General features: G+C 43.2%; 1 protein-coding gene and 1 pseudogene across 1 annotated transcript in view; both read left to right on the top strand.

The window, feature by feature from the left end:
* Positions 1-16,006, top strand: part of STK4 (serine/threonine kinase 4) — an 89,695-nt gene that overhangs the window by 11,324 nt on the left and 62,365 nt on the right. Inside the window, exons 4-9 of the mRNA XM_037164420.2 lie at positions 2,723-2,837; positions 5,376-5,540; positions 8,181-8,348; positions 9,877-10,014; positions 13,038-13,166; positions 13,745-13,931. Of these exons, the coding sequence (XP_037020315.2) occupies positions 2,723-2,837; positions 5,376-5,540; positions 8,181-8,348; positions 9,877-10,014; positions 13,038-13,166; positions 13,745-13,931 (902 nt within the window). The remainder of the gene's footprint in view (positions 1-2,722; positions 2,838-5,375; positions 5,541-8,180; positions 8,349-9,876; positions 10,015-13,037; positions 13,167-13,744; positions 13,932-16,006) is intronic.
* LOC119063379 (uncharacterized) lies at positions 6,615-6,717 on the top strand (annotated as a pseudogene).

Here is a 16,006-nt window from a genome sequence, read left to right on the forward strand (position 1 = left end):
TGGAATCACTATGCATGTTTTTTTTTGTTTGTTTTTCAGAAAAATGTGAGAAACCTTGTGTGTTTTAGTAGTTTATCTTTTATAGTTTCTATTTCTGCGTAGGTTTTTGTTTTGTTTTTTTCAGTAAGCCCTTTTTAAAACCAGGAAGAAGAGGCAAAGAGAGAGAAGATGTTGCTAGTTTTTTTTTTTTAATGATCTCTTACTTCCTATTGAGAAATCATTTCTACAGCAACAACTAAGAAGAGATCATTCTAATGCTTTAAGCTTTAGGAACCTTAGACTATACAGATAGGTCTGTAAAAAGAGAAGACTTATTTTTGTATTACTGTTAGTATTTCTGTATTACTGTTAATTTTTAAGAAATTATTCAAGCCAGGAGTAGCTAAATATTTTATCTTTGAGGAACTAAGATTTGCCAGAAGCCGTAGCAGGAAGTCAGGCCAACAGGCGACCGCAGAAAAGCACGTGGTCTCTGCCCTGAACTTCCGTGACAACATGCGTGGTCACAGTGATGGAGCGGACTTCCTCAGTACTGTTGAGACTGGAGAGAAGCACACACTTAGGGCAACACCAGCTCTGGGGAGTTGACAGGAGAGTGAGACAGGCCTGCCCTTGAGGTTGCATTAATTCTTCTGCAGCTTTTTTAGTTCGCAGGTGAACTTGGTACCTCCTATTTCGGGGTTTTTTCTGTACATAACCCTTCAACATTAGGGCAGGTGGCGATGTGCCAAGGAGCCCTTACGTCTCACAGACTCATGAATACAGTCATCTCTCTTCTCCCTCCCTCTCTCTTATGCTCTACACTTTGGTGGTTACTCAGTATGAGATTTTTAAAAACCTCGTATTTCTCCATTCGCTTGACCAGAGTAAGTTAGCAGTGTTGATTTTTCCACCCCCGTAAGATATAGTACAGGAGCTTTGTCCAGTTGGCTGATTGGGACTTCGCCCTTTTTTTAAAAAATAGCTTATTTTTATTGTTTTTTTTTTTCTATTAAGGGACTTTGCCACTTTTGAGCAACTATGCAAGAACTGTGTTGCAGACAGGGTGTACCAATGTCTGTCATTCTTTAAGAAGAGATATTCTGAAGATCCTACTCTGTGCTAAGTGCTATAAGAAACATCAAGAGAGACAGGGCTGAGTTCTCATTCTTGGGGAGTAGGCTGATTGGACGGGCCAGGCATCTGAATGCACAGGAAAGACCAGCTGAAATGCAAGACGGACTGGGCACGTTCCAACAGGAAGTACCTGACAGTGTTGCCTCGTAAAAGCCGTAGTACCACAGGGATTTAGGAGAGAGCAAGGGTGGTGATAATGTACCTTAAGAGATGTATTCATCCATTTCTTTGTTAATAGCCACTTAATGCGGTTTTATTCCTGCTGCCCTTGTCATTGGCATGTTTCCCAAAGACACAGGGACTTGAAATTCTGAGAGTTGATGAAGCTGAGTGGATTTTAACATCTTCAGTTACTATGCAGTGTTGTTTAGCCCTGGTGATGATGTAGCTGATTAGAGCTGGTTGCTCTCAAATGGCAAAGTATTTCCTTTTAATGGCATGTCTGACTTTTCTTTTTTTAAAGATTTTATTTGTTTATCTTTAGAGGGGAAGGTAAGGAGAGAGGGAGAGAAACATCAATGTATGGTTGCCTTCGTGCAATCCCTGCTGGGAACTGTCCTGCAGGGAACTGGCCTGCAACCCAGGCATGTGCCCTGACTGGGAATTGAACCGCGATTGTCTGGTTCGCAGGCCTGCGCTCAATCCACTGAGCTATACCAGCCAGGGCCTAACTTTCCTTTGAATTTCCTTATTTGGCATCTCTCTTCAGGCCTGAAACCCCTAATTTTTTCTTTATAGTACATCGTAGTGGATTTTCCCCCAAAGTACATGTGACTTTTGGAAAAATGCAAATAAAAAGAAGAAAATAAAATCACTTTTCCCTTTGGAGAAATAGTCATTGTTAAATGCTTCTTGGTGTCTGTATGCCTCCATATTTCTTTTTGGAGTTCCACTGTTACGTAACCTCCATTCTGTGTGTGTGTGTGTATGAATAGGGTATCTTCTCCTGTTATCAGTATTCTGTGACATTTTCCATGGATTCATGGCTATTTCATTTTATGGATAGCTCATTATTTTTTAACTAAACTTCCTAATGTCAGACACTTAAATATTTATTTACTTTTTTAGAGAGAGGGGAAGTGAGGGAGGAAGAGAGGGAGAGAAATGTCCATTGGTTGCCTCTCGCACACCCCCAACTGGGGACCTGGCCTGCAACCCAGGCATGTGCCCTGACAGGGAATCAAACCAGCGACCGGCCACCTTTTTCAGCTTTCAGGATGATGCTCAATCCACTGAGCCACTATAGCCAGGGCCCTAATGTTGGACATTTAGATGGCATCCTAAATTTTCATTTTTATGAACACTACTATAATAGCGATCATTTGTTTTCATTGAATAGCTATACTTTTTTTAGAATGAATTCTACACTTAAGAATGCTAGGTTAAAGCACCCATACATTTTTTCCCACTTTTGTTATATACTGTCCCCCAGAAAAATTATACTAGTTTACATTCTTATCAGGAGGGTGTCCATTTCAGCCATAAATATGACTACTTGATCTTTTGAGCAGAGACATTTTCAGGTATTTAACAGCACAAATTAATGGAGATGTGTGAAGGCTTTCCCACTAATTTGCATTGTCTCTCTCTCTCTCTCTCTCTCTAGCCCACATGTAGTCAAATACTATGGCAGCTATTTTAAGAACACAGACTTGTGGATTGTGATGGAGTACTGTGGGGCCGGTTCTGTGTCTGATATCATTCGATTACGAAATAAGACAGTAAGTTTGCCTTCTAGAATAATGCCACCGAGCCGGTCTCTTATGCTATCCTCTTTCCTCTGCCTTCTCCCATGTATCTCTCTTCATCGAATGTTCTCCTACCATCGAATGTTCCCCGTTCCATGGTCCGCCCCCTTCCATGTGCCCTTGGATGGCTCTTAAATGTGGCAGTTTTGACAACCCGTTACATGCTGTACTTACGTTGTATTGGGGAAGAAATGACTGTCCAGTCCTGGCTAAACAGTACATTTAAATGTTTGAGTTTGGATTTAGCTCTCTTCTCCTACCCACAGTGTTCACAGATTCACTTTATAGCCTGGCAGTCAGAGAACCCTTTCCGTGAAAGAGTGTTTGCTACACGGGGATTGCATGACAGTCTCCAGCCACATATGATTATTGGGGACTTGAAATATGGCTTGTCTGAATTGAGATATGCCGTAAGTTTAAAACACCAGATGGTGAAGAATTATTCCCCAAAAATGAATGTAAAAAATATTAAGTAATTTTACATTGAACTTATTTTGGAATGATAATATTTTGGATAAATATGGTTAAGTAAAATATATTATCAAAGTTAATTTTGCTTGTTATTTTTTTCTTTTTCAAGTGTGGGTACTACAAAATTGAAAGCTGTTACTTGTGGCTCCAGTAGATTTCTTTGGGGCTCCACTACTGTGACGATTAGCCCAGCTGTTTAGAATAAGGAGCCAGGAAGCCAGTGGTGAGCTCTGGCCTCTTTGGTCACAGAGGGTACCCCACACTTTTGTTCGATACCCTGCCGCTAGCGTCTGCCGGGACTTAGTGAAGGCGCTACCATTTATTAGCTCTGTAACCTTTGGCACAGATTACTTAATTTGGGCTTCAGCTTTGTCCTCTGTAAAATGGTGATGATAATTATATATATGTACCCCATTTGATTATTAAAGGAGTAAAGGAGATTATAAAAATAGTACCTAGTATAGATTAAAGGCCTAGTAATTGTTAGCTATTTTTAAGCATAGTACCCGGTTCATAATACATGCTTCTTAAATATGTGTTGATTGGTTGATAGTGTAGTAGTTCTTAAACTGTATATATTCTCTTATGCTTTGTATCATTTCATTTGCATGACACTCTTGAAGACAGGTGATATTTTTATTCTGTAGTTTGAGAAACTGAGACTAAGAGAAGTTGGATAACTGGGTTAAGTCACCCAGCTAGAAAGTAGAGCCCAGAGTGAAAGCTGGGTCTTTCTGTTTCCAAAGGGCATATATTTGGCACCACAGTGCACTCCCTTCTGAATGTGAGTTGTCTGTCATGAGGGCAGCTGGGCGGAAACCTGTGGATTGAGCGTGTTCAGGACTGGGACTGATCGGGTTTCTGTGTCTGTCTCCGGTGTGCTTTTGTGTGTTCATCATCACTCAACAGGGGTTTTTTCAGGACCCTGCTCCGTGTCAGCTGGCTTTCTTGGAGCTAGGGATTCAGTAGTAAGCAGATCAAAGACATTTTTTAAATGCAGCGTATGTTTCCAATAGGCAAGACATCCCATCAATAGGTACACAAATAATGTGTGATATGTCAAATGGTGGTGATGCTGCTTTGACCGATCAGATAGGATAAGGGGTAGAGAATGATGTCGGAGTGGAGGGAGCCAGGGAGGGCCACTGCTTTTCTGATGAGGTGACATTTGGACAGAAACAGTGAAGTGAGGGAGCAAGTCATACAGAAATCTGGATGAAGAGCACCACAGGCAGAGAGAACAGCAGGTGGAAGGGCGCAGACGCGGACGTGAACTTAGAGCGTTCGAGGAGCACGGAGGAAGCCTGCAGAGCTGGGACGAAGGAGCAAGGTGGGAATTGGTAGAAGGTGCAGGTAGCGGGGGCCAGGTCGTGTGAGCCCTTGGTCAGGACTGCCTTTTAACTTGGGGTGACTTAGGAAGCCTGTGGGGTTTTGAGCAGATCTGGCTTACATTTTAAAAGGGTTTTTATGGCTTCTGTGAGGAAAGTACATTGTAGAAGGTCAAGGGCAGAAGCAAAGAGACCAGTTAGGAAATTATTAGACTAGTTCAGGCAGGACATGATGGTAGCTTGGACCAGGGTGATTGCAGAGGATATATTTAGATATATTTTGAAGACGGAGAACAACCAAGAATGACCTCAAGATTTTTGGAGCAGCTGAAACAATGAAATTGCCTTTTACTGAGAGAGAGGATACGGAGAATAGCTTCGGGTGGGTGGGTGGTAAGAAGAAGGGTGGGGTGGTGGCAGAAATAAAGAATTTGAGTCGGACATGTTGTGCTTTTGACACTTGTTAGGTATTCGTTGGAGATGTTGTGTAGGCAGATACATGAATGTCGTGTTTGGGGAGCGATCTCGGCCGGGACACAACTTTGGGAGTGGTCCGCGCAGCAATGATATTACAAGTTGTCAAATGCTGCTTACACGTTGAATGAGATCTTGTGTTTATATTCTGGGAAAGGGGTTGGATCAATTTCTTTTTCCCTCTTTCAGTATACTGATGTGCACTGATAGAATTTTGATTTCTCGTGCTATTTTTCAGTTAACAGAAGATGAAATAGCTACGATATTACAATCAACACTTAAGGGACTGGAATACCTTCATTTTATGAGAAAAATACACCGAGATATCAAGGCTGGAAATATCTTGCTAAATACAGAAGGACATGCAAAACTTGCAGATTTCGGGGTAGCAGGGCAACTTACAGTGAGTATGGGTGTTGCCTTGTCCTGGTAGCTTTCCGCTGTGCCCTGAGAAGGAATTCGTTTTATTTATTTGTTTTTAAGATATAATATTTGATGCAATTTTATTAGTGGAGAAAAATCATAAAGGTACCAATAGCTTACCAAAGAGCTAATAGGTTATTTTCGATTCTTTCCTAGAGTTCAGGTCCCATAGTTTAAGTTTGGTTAACTTTGATAAAAAATAAACTCTAAAACAAGAAATGACAGAGTGTTAGTTTAAACTATATTGGGTGCCATCATTGTATTTATAAAAGGAAGGAAAATTAAATCCAGACTGCTTTCCTTGAGCAAGACATAGTGTCTTCTCACTGAACGTGCAGGCAGCAGTTGGCAGTTACTAAAAACACTGTCCTCACTCGGTGCCAGGATGCAGCCTCTCGATGCGCCTTCTGCCTCACCAGTGCGTAGCAACGAAAAGTTTTCAAAACAGGAAGTCTAGCATTAATTATCTGATTCTGTAAAACATGTAAGTGTGTATGAAATACATGTAGAAAAAATAAAAACAGTCTGGAGAGGTAGGTAGTAACAGTTGCAACGAAGTTATATCTCCAACACTTTTCTTAGGTGGTAGATTATATAGATATATTTTGTCTGTTTGCTGTTTTAGAGCTGGTATTATTTTTTTTAATTTGAAATCTACCTGGAACATGTTAGTCTGTTTCTGGACTTTAATATTTTCCATTGATCTAGTTGGTTTAGTATCTACTCATCACTTTTAATTTTCAAAGAATTTCTAGTTATTCAAATGCCCATTTCTAGTTATAATCCTTGAAAAACAACTTTGACTGCCACCGTTTGAAAATGCCCCTGCAGATTTCGAGTTTCAGAGCAAAGGAAATGACTAAGCAGCAAGGTAGTTCCTGTGTTAATTTTTTTACACAGGCCCACCACACTGAGATCGATTTAACACTGTTACCTGTCCTTTGCTCCTGACTGACATAACCTACCTTAAGCCAGAGGCACTGCAGAAGGAAGATGGGTGAAGATGACGGGAAGTTCTTTTGCATATTTAGTGGTTTAAAATCCTTCTTTTCCCATCGCGTCTAGGCCTTTTGGCTAAGGTCAAGGGTAGTATCTGTTCTTATCAGTTTAAAATCCTTCTTTTCCTAAAATACAGGAATTCTAGGAAGGCTCTCTTTCATTAGGGCATGCCACCCTGGGGAAGCCTGCAGGTGGTCATTTGCCTGTGTGTACTGTACGCATTTATTCCTCTTTAACCCCCAAACTAAGACTTTATATAGTCTTAGTTTGTATAATATGCATGCACACATTTGCCTGTGTGCACGCATATTATACAGAAATATATGTACATACTATATAAAATATACTATTAAATTATACATGTACGTATATGCATCTGCACATGCATATATAATTTTCTTTAATTTCCCATTTGTACATGTAATGCATGCTCATGTAAGCCATAGAGTGTTACAGAAAGATATGGGATGGAAAGAAGTCTTTAGTGATTTTAACTTCTGCCTACAATTGTTAATAGTTTAATCTATTTTTTTAAAGATTTTATTTATTATTTTTAGACAGGGGAAGGGTGGTAGAGAGGGAGAGAATCATCAGTGTGTGGTTACCTCTCACACACTCCCTACTGGGGACCTGGCCCACAACCAGGCCTGTGCCCTGACTGGGAATCAACTGGAGACCCTTTGGTTCGCAGGCTGGCGCTCAGTCCACTGAGCCACACCAGCCAGGGCAGTAGTTTGGTGTATGTTATTTGAGCTTTCTGGTTTTGTTTCTTTTTTTTGCTATCCATATAACAACAATATTTATTATTATTGGTTGTTGCTCCATTATTTTTCTTTTACAAAAACAGGTTATATTATATATAATTTCATGACCTATTTTTTTGCTTCACAATGTACCTTGTACATATTTTTTCCATGCCAGAAAAATGTATTTATCTTTTTTTTTACAATGTGGTATTTCATTGTATGGGTATTTATTGTTTTTAACTTCAGATGGTCATTTGGGTTATTTCCTTTCTCTTCCCTCTCCCTACCCATTACAACTATTTCTACAAAACTTGCACATACGGAACAAGGCCAGAGCTGGTGTGCAGTTGTCCATAGAAACGGTTATCTAACAGTAAACAATACTACAGGAATGAACTCTGGGTTTCACATATGCCCAACTGTGAACACCCTTTTGTCCCCTCTGTATATCTTGGGGTACCCACACATAAGATACAGGTCTAGAAATAAATTTGGACCGAAGGATATGGACATTAAGTTTAATAAATAGTGCCAAATCACCTACTAAAAGTTGTACCAGTTTATACTTGAATAACAGTGTAATATTGTTATAACAATATTGTAATAACAGTGGTACATTGTCAACACTAGTTATCAGTAATCTTTTTAATTTTTGTCTGTCTTATTTTAGTGTTTGGTGGATTGATTGTTATTTTTTTATGTGAGAATGTTTTATGTCTCTAGGTCATTTGAATTTCTTTTGTGACTTCCTCGGTCATGCCTGGGGTATGATTTCTGTATGTATGTCAAGTAGAAGACATTTCTTATTGTGGGAAAAGCCTCTTTCTCTTAACAGTTTTAATGCTTCGTGTTCACCTGTCTCCCTTCTGTGTCAGGATACCATGGCCAAGCGGAACACGGTCATAGGGACACCGTTCTGGATGGCTCCCGAAGTGATTCAGGAAATTGGGTACAACTGCGTGGCAGACATCTGGTCACTGGGCATCACTGCTATAGAAATGGCTGAAGGGAAGCCCCCGTACGCCGACATCCATCCGATGAGGGTGAGACACGGACGGGAAACCGTGGGCTGCTTAGTCACTGTCATCGTTAGAAAGTTAGTTAAATGACGTACTTGGTTAGGTGCCAAAGGTAAATGAATTGATTGTGTGTCACTGGTAAGTGTCAGTCTAGACTCCAGATGATACACCTCTGCTGCCTGTCGTCTCTAATTAATTCAAGGAAGATTTACCCCCCTTCATTCTGGAAGCTGTGTGTCTCTAGCTCCAGGCAGGCCACGGGCCCCAGAATGCTTGGTGGGACCTGTGCGGTGTCTGTTTTTTCAGTTTAGGTGCTCACATTTTAACATAACAATATTAACTGGAGCCGAGTAGCGGCCTCCTCCTTTATACAGGGCAGGGGGCTTCCTACTTGACCGGTCTCCACAATTCCATTGGCCAAGTGTCAGTTGTCACCTACTGCGGTGTTTTCTCCAACGTTTGTCTTACAGTAAGTAGTATTAAGAGGAGAGCAAACTATTCTTTTGAACTCATGCGGCTAACGCCCAGGCTGGTTCATGTGTTGTCTTTTTCCTGCCTGGCTCTCACACGTATTTAAATATCCAAGTTCTGGTTGGTAGCTCCCCAGACTCTCTTCAGCCGGAGGCTCTGTGCCCTCCCACCTGCGTCTCCTCCTAGAGTGTTCGGGGCCTGGAGATTTGCTCTCCACCGAAACACCATGAGGGGTTTGCAGGCTTTGAGCCCGCCCCCAGGACCCCTCACCACTGACCCCTCCTCAGGGGCTTTGTAGTTTTCCTACCTCCCAACCCAGCACCTTCTCTTCGCTGGTTAATTCGTTGTCATATTGAAAGACTTAATGGTTATATTTTAAAAAGTATTCATGGACCTAAAGGTAAACTTCTGTCTTTGTGGGGGGACAGAAGTGGGGAAGGTGGGATGCTTTGTGGTTATATTTTTAGATCTAAAGACCGTAATTTAAGCTGATTATTGCAAATAGGTTTTTTTAAACTGTGGCTCTTTTATTGAAAACTCAATAAGTAATAGTTTTATTTATTTTTTTTAACTAATTGCTGTGTTGTAGGCCATTTTTATTTTTTCGAGTACGTTGAACTGGCTTGCTTGGAAATTGATGAATCACTTACAGTTCAGGGACTCCTGGGCTGATGGTCTCCTTGGAGTCACTGCTTACATCCACGGGTGGCGGTGTCCTCTGGGGGAGGGGACTGTGACAGCTCTGGGGCTGAGGTTTTGTCTTCAGGATGCGGGTGCTCTCAGGTCTTGTCTTTTCACTTTGAAAGGCAATGTCCTGCGGTTAAGAAAAATCGAAAAGAGGTTGGTGGGTGTTGTGAGGTTTGGGCGACAGGAACACACATGTGGGAGGAGGAGAGGGCGGGGAAAGGCGAGTCGTACGTCTTACTTTGAAGACTCTGACTTTTGTTGGAATTTGGGTGGCCTCTTCAGTGGGTAAGAGAAAAACTTTATCATCAAATGTCAAATGTATTTCTAGTTCCATTTTTATTGGAGTGTCACTTTTATTTCACTAAACCTTTTTTTGTTTGTTTTATAAAACCAGGCAATCTTCATGATTCCTACCAACCCGCCTCCCACGTTCCGAAAGCCAGAGCTGTGGTCCGACGGCTTCATGGACTTCGTGAAGCAGTGTCTTGTAAAGAGCCCTGAGCAGCGGGCCACGGCCACGCAGCTGCTGCAGGTGAGTATTTGCTAACCCACCTCCGGGCACAGCAAAGGGGTACGGAACTTACCGCCTCTCGGGGGTTGGAGCTCAGCAGGAAAGACGTAGAAAAGAGTGTTAAATCATGGAAGAAGACGCTATGACGAGGAAAGAAGGGGCTCTCTGGGGTTGGAGAATAAGAGCTGACTGTGTGTGAGCACCTGCTGGGTGCTGGGTGCTTTTCATGTGCTCAGTCATTAAATGATGACACAGACCCTGGGAGGGGTGGGATCCTTCATTTTCATAGATGGGAAGTGGAAGCTTACACAGGTTAACTCTTCTGTGGACACTCAGCAGGCCAACAGCAGCGCAGAGATTCAAACCTAGGTCTTCTTGATTCCAAGGCAGGAGTGCTGTCAAATCGACCCCGTTCTGGCAAGAACGGAGAAGGGTGGTAGGTGGTACCGTAGCTTAGGGTGGAAGAGGGTGCTTTGGATTGGAGATTCTCGGAGCACTTTCCTGCCGGAGGTGGCCATTGTGCCTGGACCTGGAGGATGGGTGGCGTTTGGCAGGCAGCATGCTTAGTGCTTAGGAGCTTGGATTCTGGAGTTCGGACTGCCCAGGTTCAAATCCTGGCTCTCTATTTAGTAGCTTCATGACCTTAGGCAAGTAATATAATTTCTGCGTTACGTTAGTTCTTTTATTTATAAAGTGGAGATAAAGTATCTGTCTCACAGGTTATGAATATTAAGTGATGTATAACTTTGAATAATAATTTACACGTATTAAAGGTAGTATGATACGGATTTGACAAATATTCCCTGTTATTATTGAGCTGAGCCAATGGTTTTCAATCAGATCGGACCCCATATGTATGAGGTCTGTCCAGAAGGTATCCAGCCACGTAATATGAAAAATAGAGATGTTTATTGAAGAGGATACAAGGTACAAGAAGCCTTGTACACAGGACAGTGATGCCTCAGTCCCCTTCAAAGTAGGCACCTTGGGACCTCACGTAGTTCTCCCAGTCGCCATCAGCTGCCCCGTCATATTTTCCTGAATCTCATCGACAGTCTGAAATCTCTTCCTTTTCAAAGGTGATTTTAGTTTTTGGAACAGCCAGAAATTGCAGGGCACCAAATCTGGGCTGTAGGGGGGCTGAGTGACTTGGTGATTTGATGTTTCACAAAAACTCTGCACGAGACATGATGCATGAGCAGACGTGTTGTCGTGATGAAGCTGCCAGTCACCCGTTGCCCACAGCTGCGGCCTCTGAATCATATGTATAGATTTCGCAGAGGAATGTTCAAGTTTAACACAAAATATGATGCAGATTCATTGTTCTACTTGCTCAGTCATTCTCAGTTCGATGGCCACACAGTACACGTGCTCACTTTACAGTGTCTACTGCCCCCCACTGACTAGCACAGTGAAGTCATCAGTGCTCATGCATGCGCATCCCAGTCCACTCTCCTTGGCTGCCGGGTTACGTCAATGTCGTGCAAACCGTTCTCGTAATATTAACAACAGCTGGACTTTTTTCAGACAGACTTCGTCATATATATGCACGTATTTTTTAACACTCATTACTCTTCTGGAATGAAACTCACAGATGATAAATCTATTAGTGCCCATAAACTTCAAAGAATCAGTATAACATCTGTGGTACAACAGAGACATGTACAGATAATTTATAGTGAAATAATGTATTTGTCAGTACAGGAATGCTCCAGCTTTACTCAACTTGAGACACAATGAAGTAGAGGCCTGTGCCTCATCAGGAAGGAATTTAGATTTAAGAGCAGTAAAGAGAACAGAAAGCATTCCATGTACGAAATACGGGAATAGGAAGGGTGGGCACTTGCGTAAAACTCATATTAAATAATGGCAGACCAGACTTTTCGTATACGATAGGAGGAGGGAAATGATTGTGTAGGCTTTCCAAGTAGAACAGGAAATAGGATTTTCTTGCAAACAATTGGGTCTTATTTCCAAGTGCAGTGGCAAATTCCTTTCCTGCCTGGCTGGGGTATTGATAAAGTCTTACGGAAAAGAGATCGCCTGCATTGTGATCCCACCACCTGGTGAGGTGCGCTTTCGGTCCGTAGAGCATTTACCAAGAACCTGGAGACCGTGTCCTCGAATAGGTCGTGGGGAACAGAATGGAGTACAGAGAGAAACAGTGGGGACGGTATCAGAACAAGTTTGGAAAGCAACAAGCAACTGCCTCCCAACCCCGCCTGTGAGGAATTTCTATATGTAACTTTCACAGCGTAGATTTCTTATAGTTGTGCTACAAACAGCAAAAATGTAAGATGGTGTCAGTATTTAAAAACTTCACTTTTATAAATGAAACCCAGTAATATTTCTATGCTTCAAGTGTCTCTGCTGATTGAATATGTGAGCCCACATCTGTTACAGTGTTCATGGTACTTCTGCAGTAACTTCACTTTTACACTGAATACATATTTACCTAAATATGTAGTTGGAAATGCTGTAGCACATTGAATAGAAAGGATAAGCAGGGTGAGTAAGTTATTCATTGATTTCTAAACAATGTCTTTATTCCCTTTAAGCCCCCTGCTCCAAACTCACCTCCCAAATTCCTAGACAGCTTGCTTATCAGCATCATTTATCAAAGGGTGCGTGTCCTCTGAGACATTAAAAGGTGTGCGGAATCCGCTGCCCCTTGTTGCTGTGCCCGAGTGTGGTGTCCCTGCCTCTCCTCTCGTGCTGCTCCTGTTCTTCCAACATCGTAACTACAAGCTCCCAACACTACAGAGCTTCCTCCTGGGGTGATTCCATCCTGTTGAGAATCTCTAGATTTGGCAGAGAGAAAGGGGGGAGACAGTGCCAGCCAGGCCAGACAGGGTGGGCAAAGCCCGATTGTGCATCTGCTCACTTACAAAGTGAGTGTGGTTAGCTGTTGTCCAACGACAAACGAGAAAGATGAACTTCGCTGGCTGACTCGACAGTGGTTATCAAGTAGCTGCAGTGTGCCAGGCACCGTTAGGCACCGTCGCCCACGCACTGTCCCGGCATTTTTCCCTTTCTTGTTTAAGCACCCGTTTGTCAAGAGCGCCAAAGGAGTGTCGATCCTGCGGGACTTGATTAACGAAGCCATGGATGTGAAACTGAAACGCCAGGAAGCCCAGCAGCGGGAGGTGGACCAGGAGGATGAAGAAAACTCGGTGAGTGGCACACCTGGCTGTGGGCCTTGGGCATGAATGTCTCTTATTTCAGGATCACCAAGCCGGGCCAGACACATGGATATGGGGTCAGCCTGGAGCTGGAGACTCGTCTTGCATGACTGTCCTGTCCTCGCTTGCTCTTCTCATAACGCTTCCTGAGACACTTCCAATTTTTATTTTTTATTCAATGTAACTTGTTATTCGGGAAAGAGAATGCTGAGGCCTGAGACTTGGTTTTTCTGTGTCCTTTAGGGGAATCTAGGACTCCTAAGTGTGTACATCTGACACTGCCAGACTCCTTCACAACCCTGAGATTCAAGGGCATTGCATCTCAGCTCCTAAGATCTGTCTGTTGAGAAGGGGAGAGGGAGAAGGTCCTTTAGGGTTAGATACACTGCTCTCACGTGGGTAAATGTATGTTCTTTGGATAAATAAGAGTGCTCTCAGCTCTACCAAGTGGGTTTAGAACCTCAGTAAGCATCAAATCCAGAAATACTTGCCCCAAGATGAGTAATAGTGATTCAGAAAACTCGCTTCTGGTCAAGCCAGCCCCAATTTGAGATTTCGTCCTTTTACAGGAGGAGGATGAACTGGATTCTGGCACGATGGTCCGAGCAGCGGGTGACGAGATGGGCACTGTCCGAGTAGCCAGCACCATGAGCGACGGGGCCAATACCATGATTGAGCACGATGACACACTGGCGTCACAGCTGGGCACCATGGTGATCAACGCCGAGGATGAGGAAGAGGAAGGGACGATGAAAAGTAAGGCTCTGATTGAGTACACTGGCTTCTCAGGCGGACTGCGCACGTTCCGGAGAAGACAGGTCCACGCGGTCCACGCAGGCTTGATCTCCAGGCCTGCTCGATCTTCCACTGCTGCAGGCAAAGCAGTCAGAACACCGGAGGGAGGTGGGGAGGCTGCGGCTTTGGGGCGGGGTGGGCTGACCTGGAGTCAGAGGCAGGAAGCCTCCGCAATTAGAAGGGACTTGCTTTTGAACCCGGATGGCCGTTCTCTCGTTGCAGGATGTCATTTTCACCTCCTTGTCCTGGATCCATGCGGGCAGGCACATAGGTTGTTGGGACGCATAATTCTGAGCTATTGAAGTTCTGAGCTGTTGACTCTGCGTACCTCCAACCTGTTTTCATAATATACTGTGTGTCTCTCCCAGGTTTACCAATACTTAGTCTATTCAAAATGATTGTACAGATTTAAAAGTCCCATCAAATTCCTTCGTGTTTCAGCCCATCCCCACTCCTTATCCTGCGGGTCCTTTTTGGCCTGTGACTGAGGCCCGACACCCGTGTCCGGCTCTCGTCACGGTGCCACCCTGTCCTGCCTCCTTCAGTTGTTTCGCACAGCGGACCAGGTCACAGACTAAAGGGATTCGAGAGTACGAAGGGATAGTAGTTGAGTTGTATTAGTACAGCCTAAACTTCGCACAGGTTTAAACGTTTAAGTCTCTTATAGTCTTTTCATCATTATCTTTTTTTTCTCCCCTTTTTTAAAATGTAAAGTTTCTTCCTCTAAACCAGGCATTGGCAAACTATGATCCACATCCCAAATCTGGCCTGCCACCTGGCTTAGACAATAAAGTGTCATTGGAACATGGCCATGTCCATTCATTTACATATCGCCTATAGCTACTTCTGTGCTACAAAGCAGAGTTGAGTATTTGTGACTGAGACCACGTGGCTTCCAGAGCCAGGAGTTTTTGCTGTCTGGTCCTCTACAGACAGAAAAGTTCTCTCACCCCTGCCCTAGACACTCTGCTTTGTGAATGATAATTCAGTGAAGAAATTTTTCATCAGTGCGGATTGTATCACAGGAACTTGGGTAGGTGCTGAGAGTACTGCAGGGAATGAGGACACAGTTCTGGTCCTGGAGGAAGTCAGTGTCTAGTGTGAGGGACAGACCATTGATTATATTTGAAAGTATGAAATGAGCTTTAAAACAGAGGTAGTGCGGGGTGCTGTTGAAGCAGAGTGGAAGACTGTTTCACTTAGACTGGGGGTTGCTGCAAAAGCCCCGAAGGAAAAAGGCAGGCAGGTCGGCGAGCGAGTGGCGGGTTGGAGACGTTCCAGGGAACTGTGTTTCCTTACGTTCCCGGGGGTGAGAAAGGCTGGCGAGTTTGGGGAGCCGCTGCCGGTCTGCTGGGGCTGGGACAGGCAGCGTCCTCTCCTTTTTACCTCTCATGTTCATATTTGTGACCAGCCCTTTGTTTCTGAAGGGGGAAGGTTTTACTCTTGTTTTGTTTGGGGTCCAGGGCTCCTCATCGGTGGTTGGCCCCTGATCTTCTGATCCGGTCGGAGCCACAAAGATGGGGAAAGAGCAGTGATACTGTTGATGGAGATATAAATTGTGTAACTTTTCTGGAATGTAGTGTTGATTAGGAGTTTAAGGAGTTCAGACCTTTGACCCAGTAAATTCCACTTCTAGGAATCTGGCCCAAGAAAATAATTGAAGATATAAGCAAATTATATTCAAGAAGTTTTTCAAACATGTTACTTAAAATTGTAAAAAAAAAAACAAACCAAACAAACCTGGATTAAGTTCAGTGTTTAGTAGAGATGTTTGGTCAAATAAATTATGATCCGACCATAGGACCGACCATATGACCATAATACTACATTATGTAAAAATCCTGTTTGGAAAAAAATACTTAGGATACGTTGTTGAGTGAAAAAAGGGGGAGTCAAAATTTAGCAAGGGAAAAAATAAATTAACATATTTTAATATGTATATAGAAAAAAGACTGTCCTGGCTGGTGTGGCTCAGTGGATTGAGCACTGGCCTGCAAACCAGAGGGTCGCAGGTTTGATTCCCAGTCAGGGCACAG

This window comes from Artibeus jamaicensis, unplaced genomic scaffold (genome assembly GCF_021234435.1).
Source record: "Artibeus jamaicensis isolate MK-2021 breed Jamaican fruit bat unplaced genomic scaffold, CSHL_Jam_final contig_685, whole genome shotgun sequence".
In the NCBI taxonomy this organism is placed as follows: domain Eukaryota; kingdom Metazoa; phylum Chordata; class Mammalia; order Chiroptera; family Phyllostomidae; genus Artibeus; species Artibeus jamaicensis.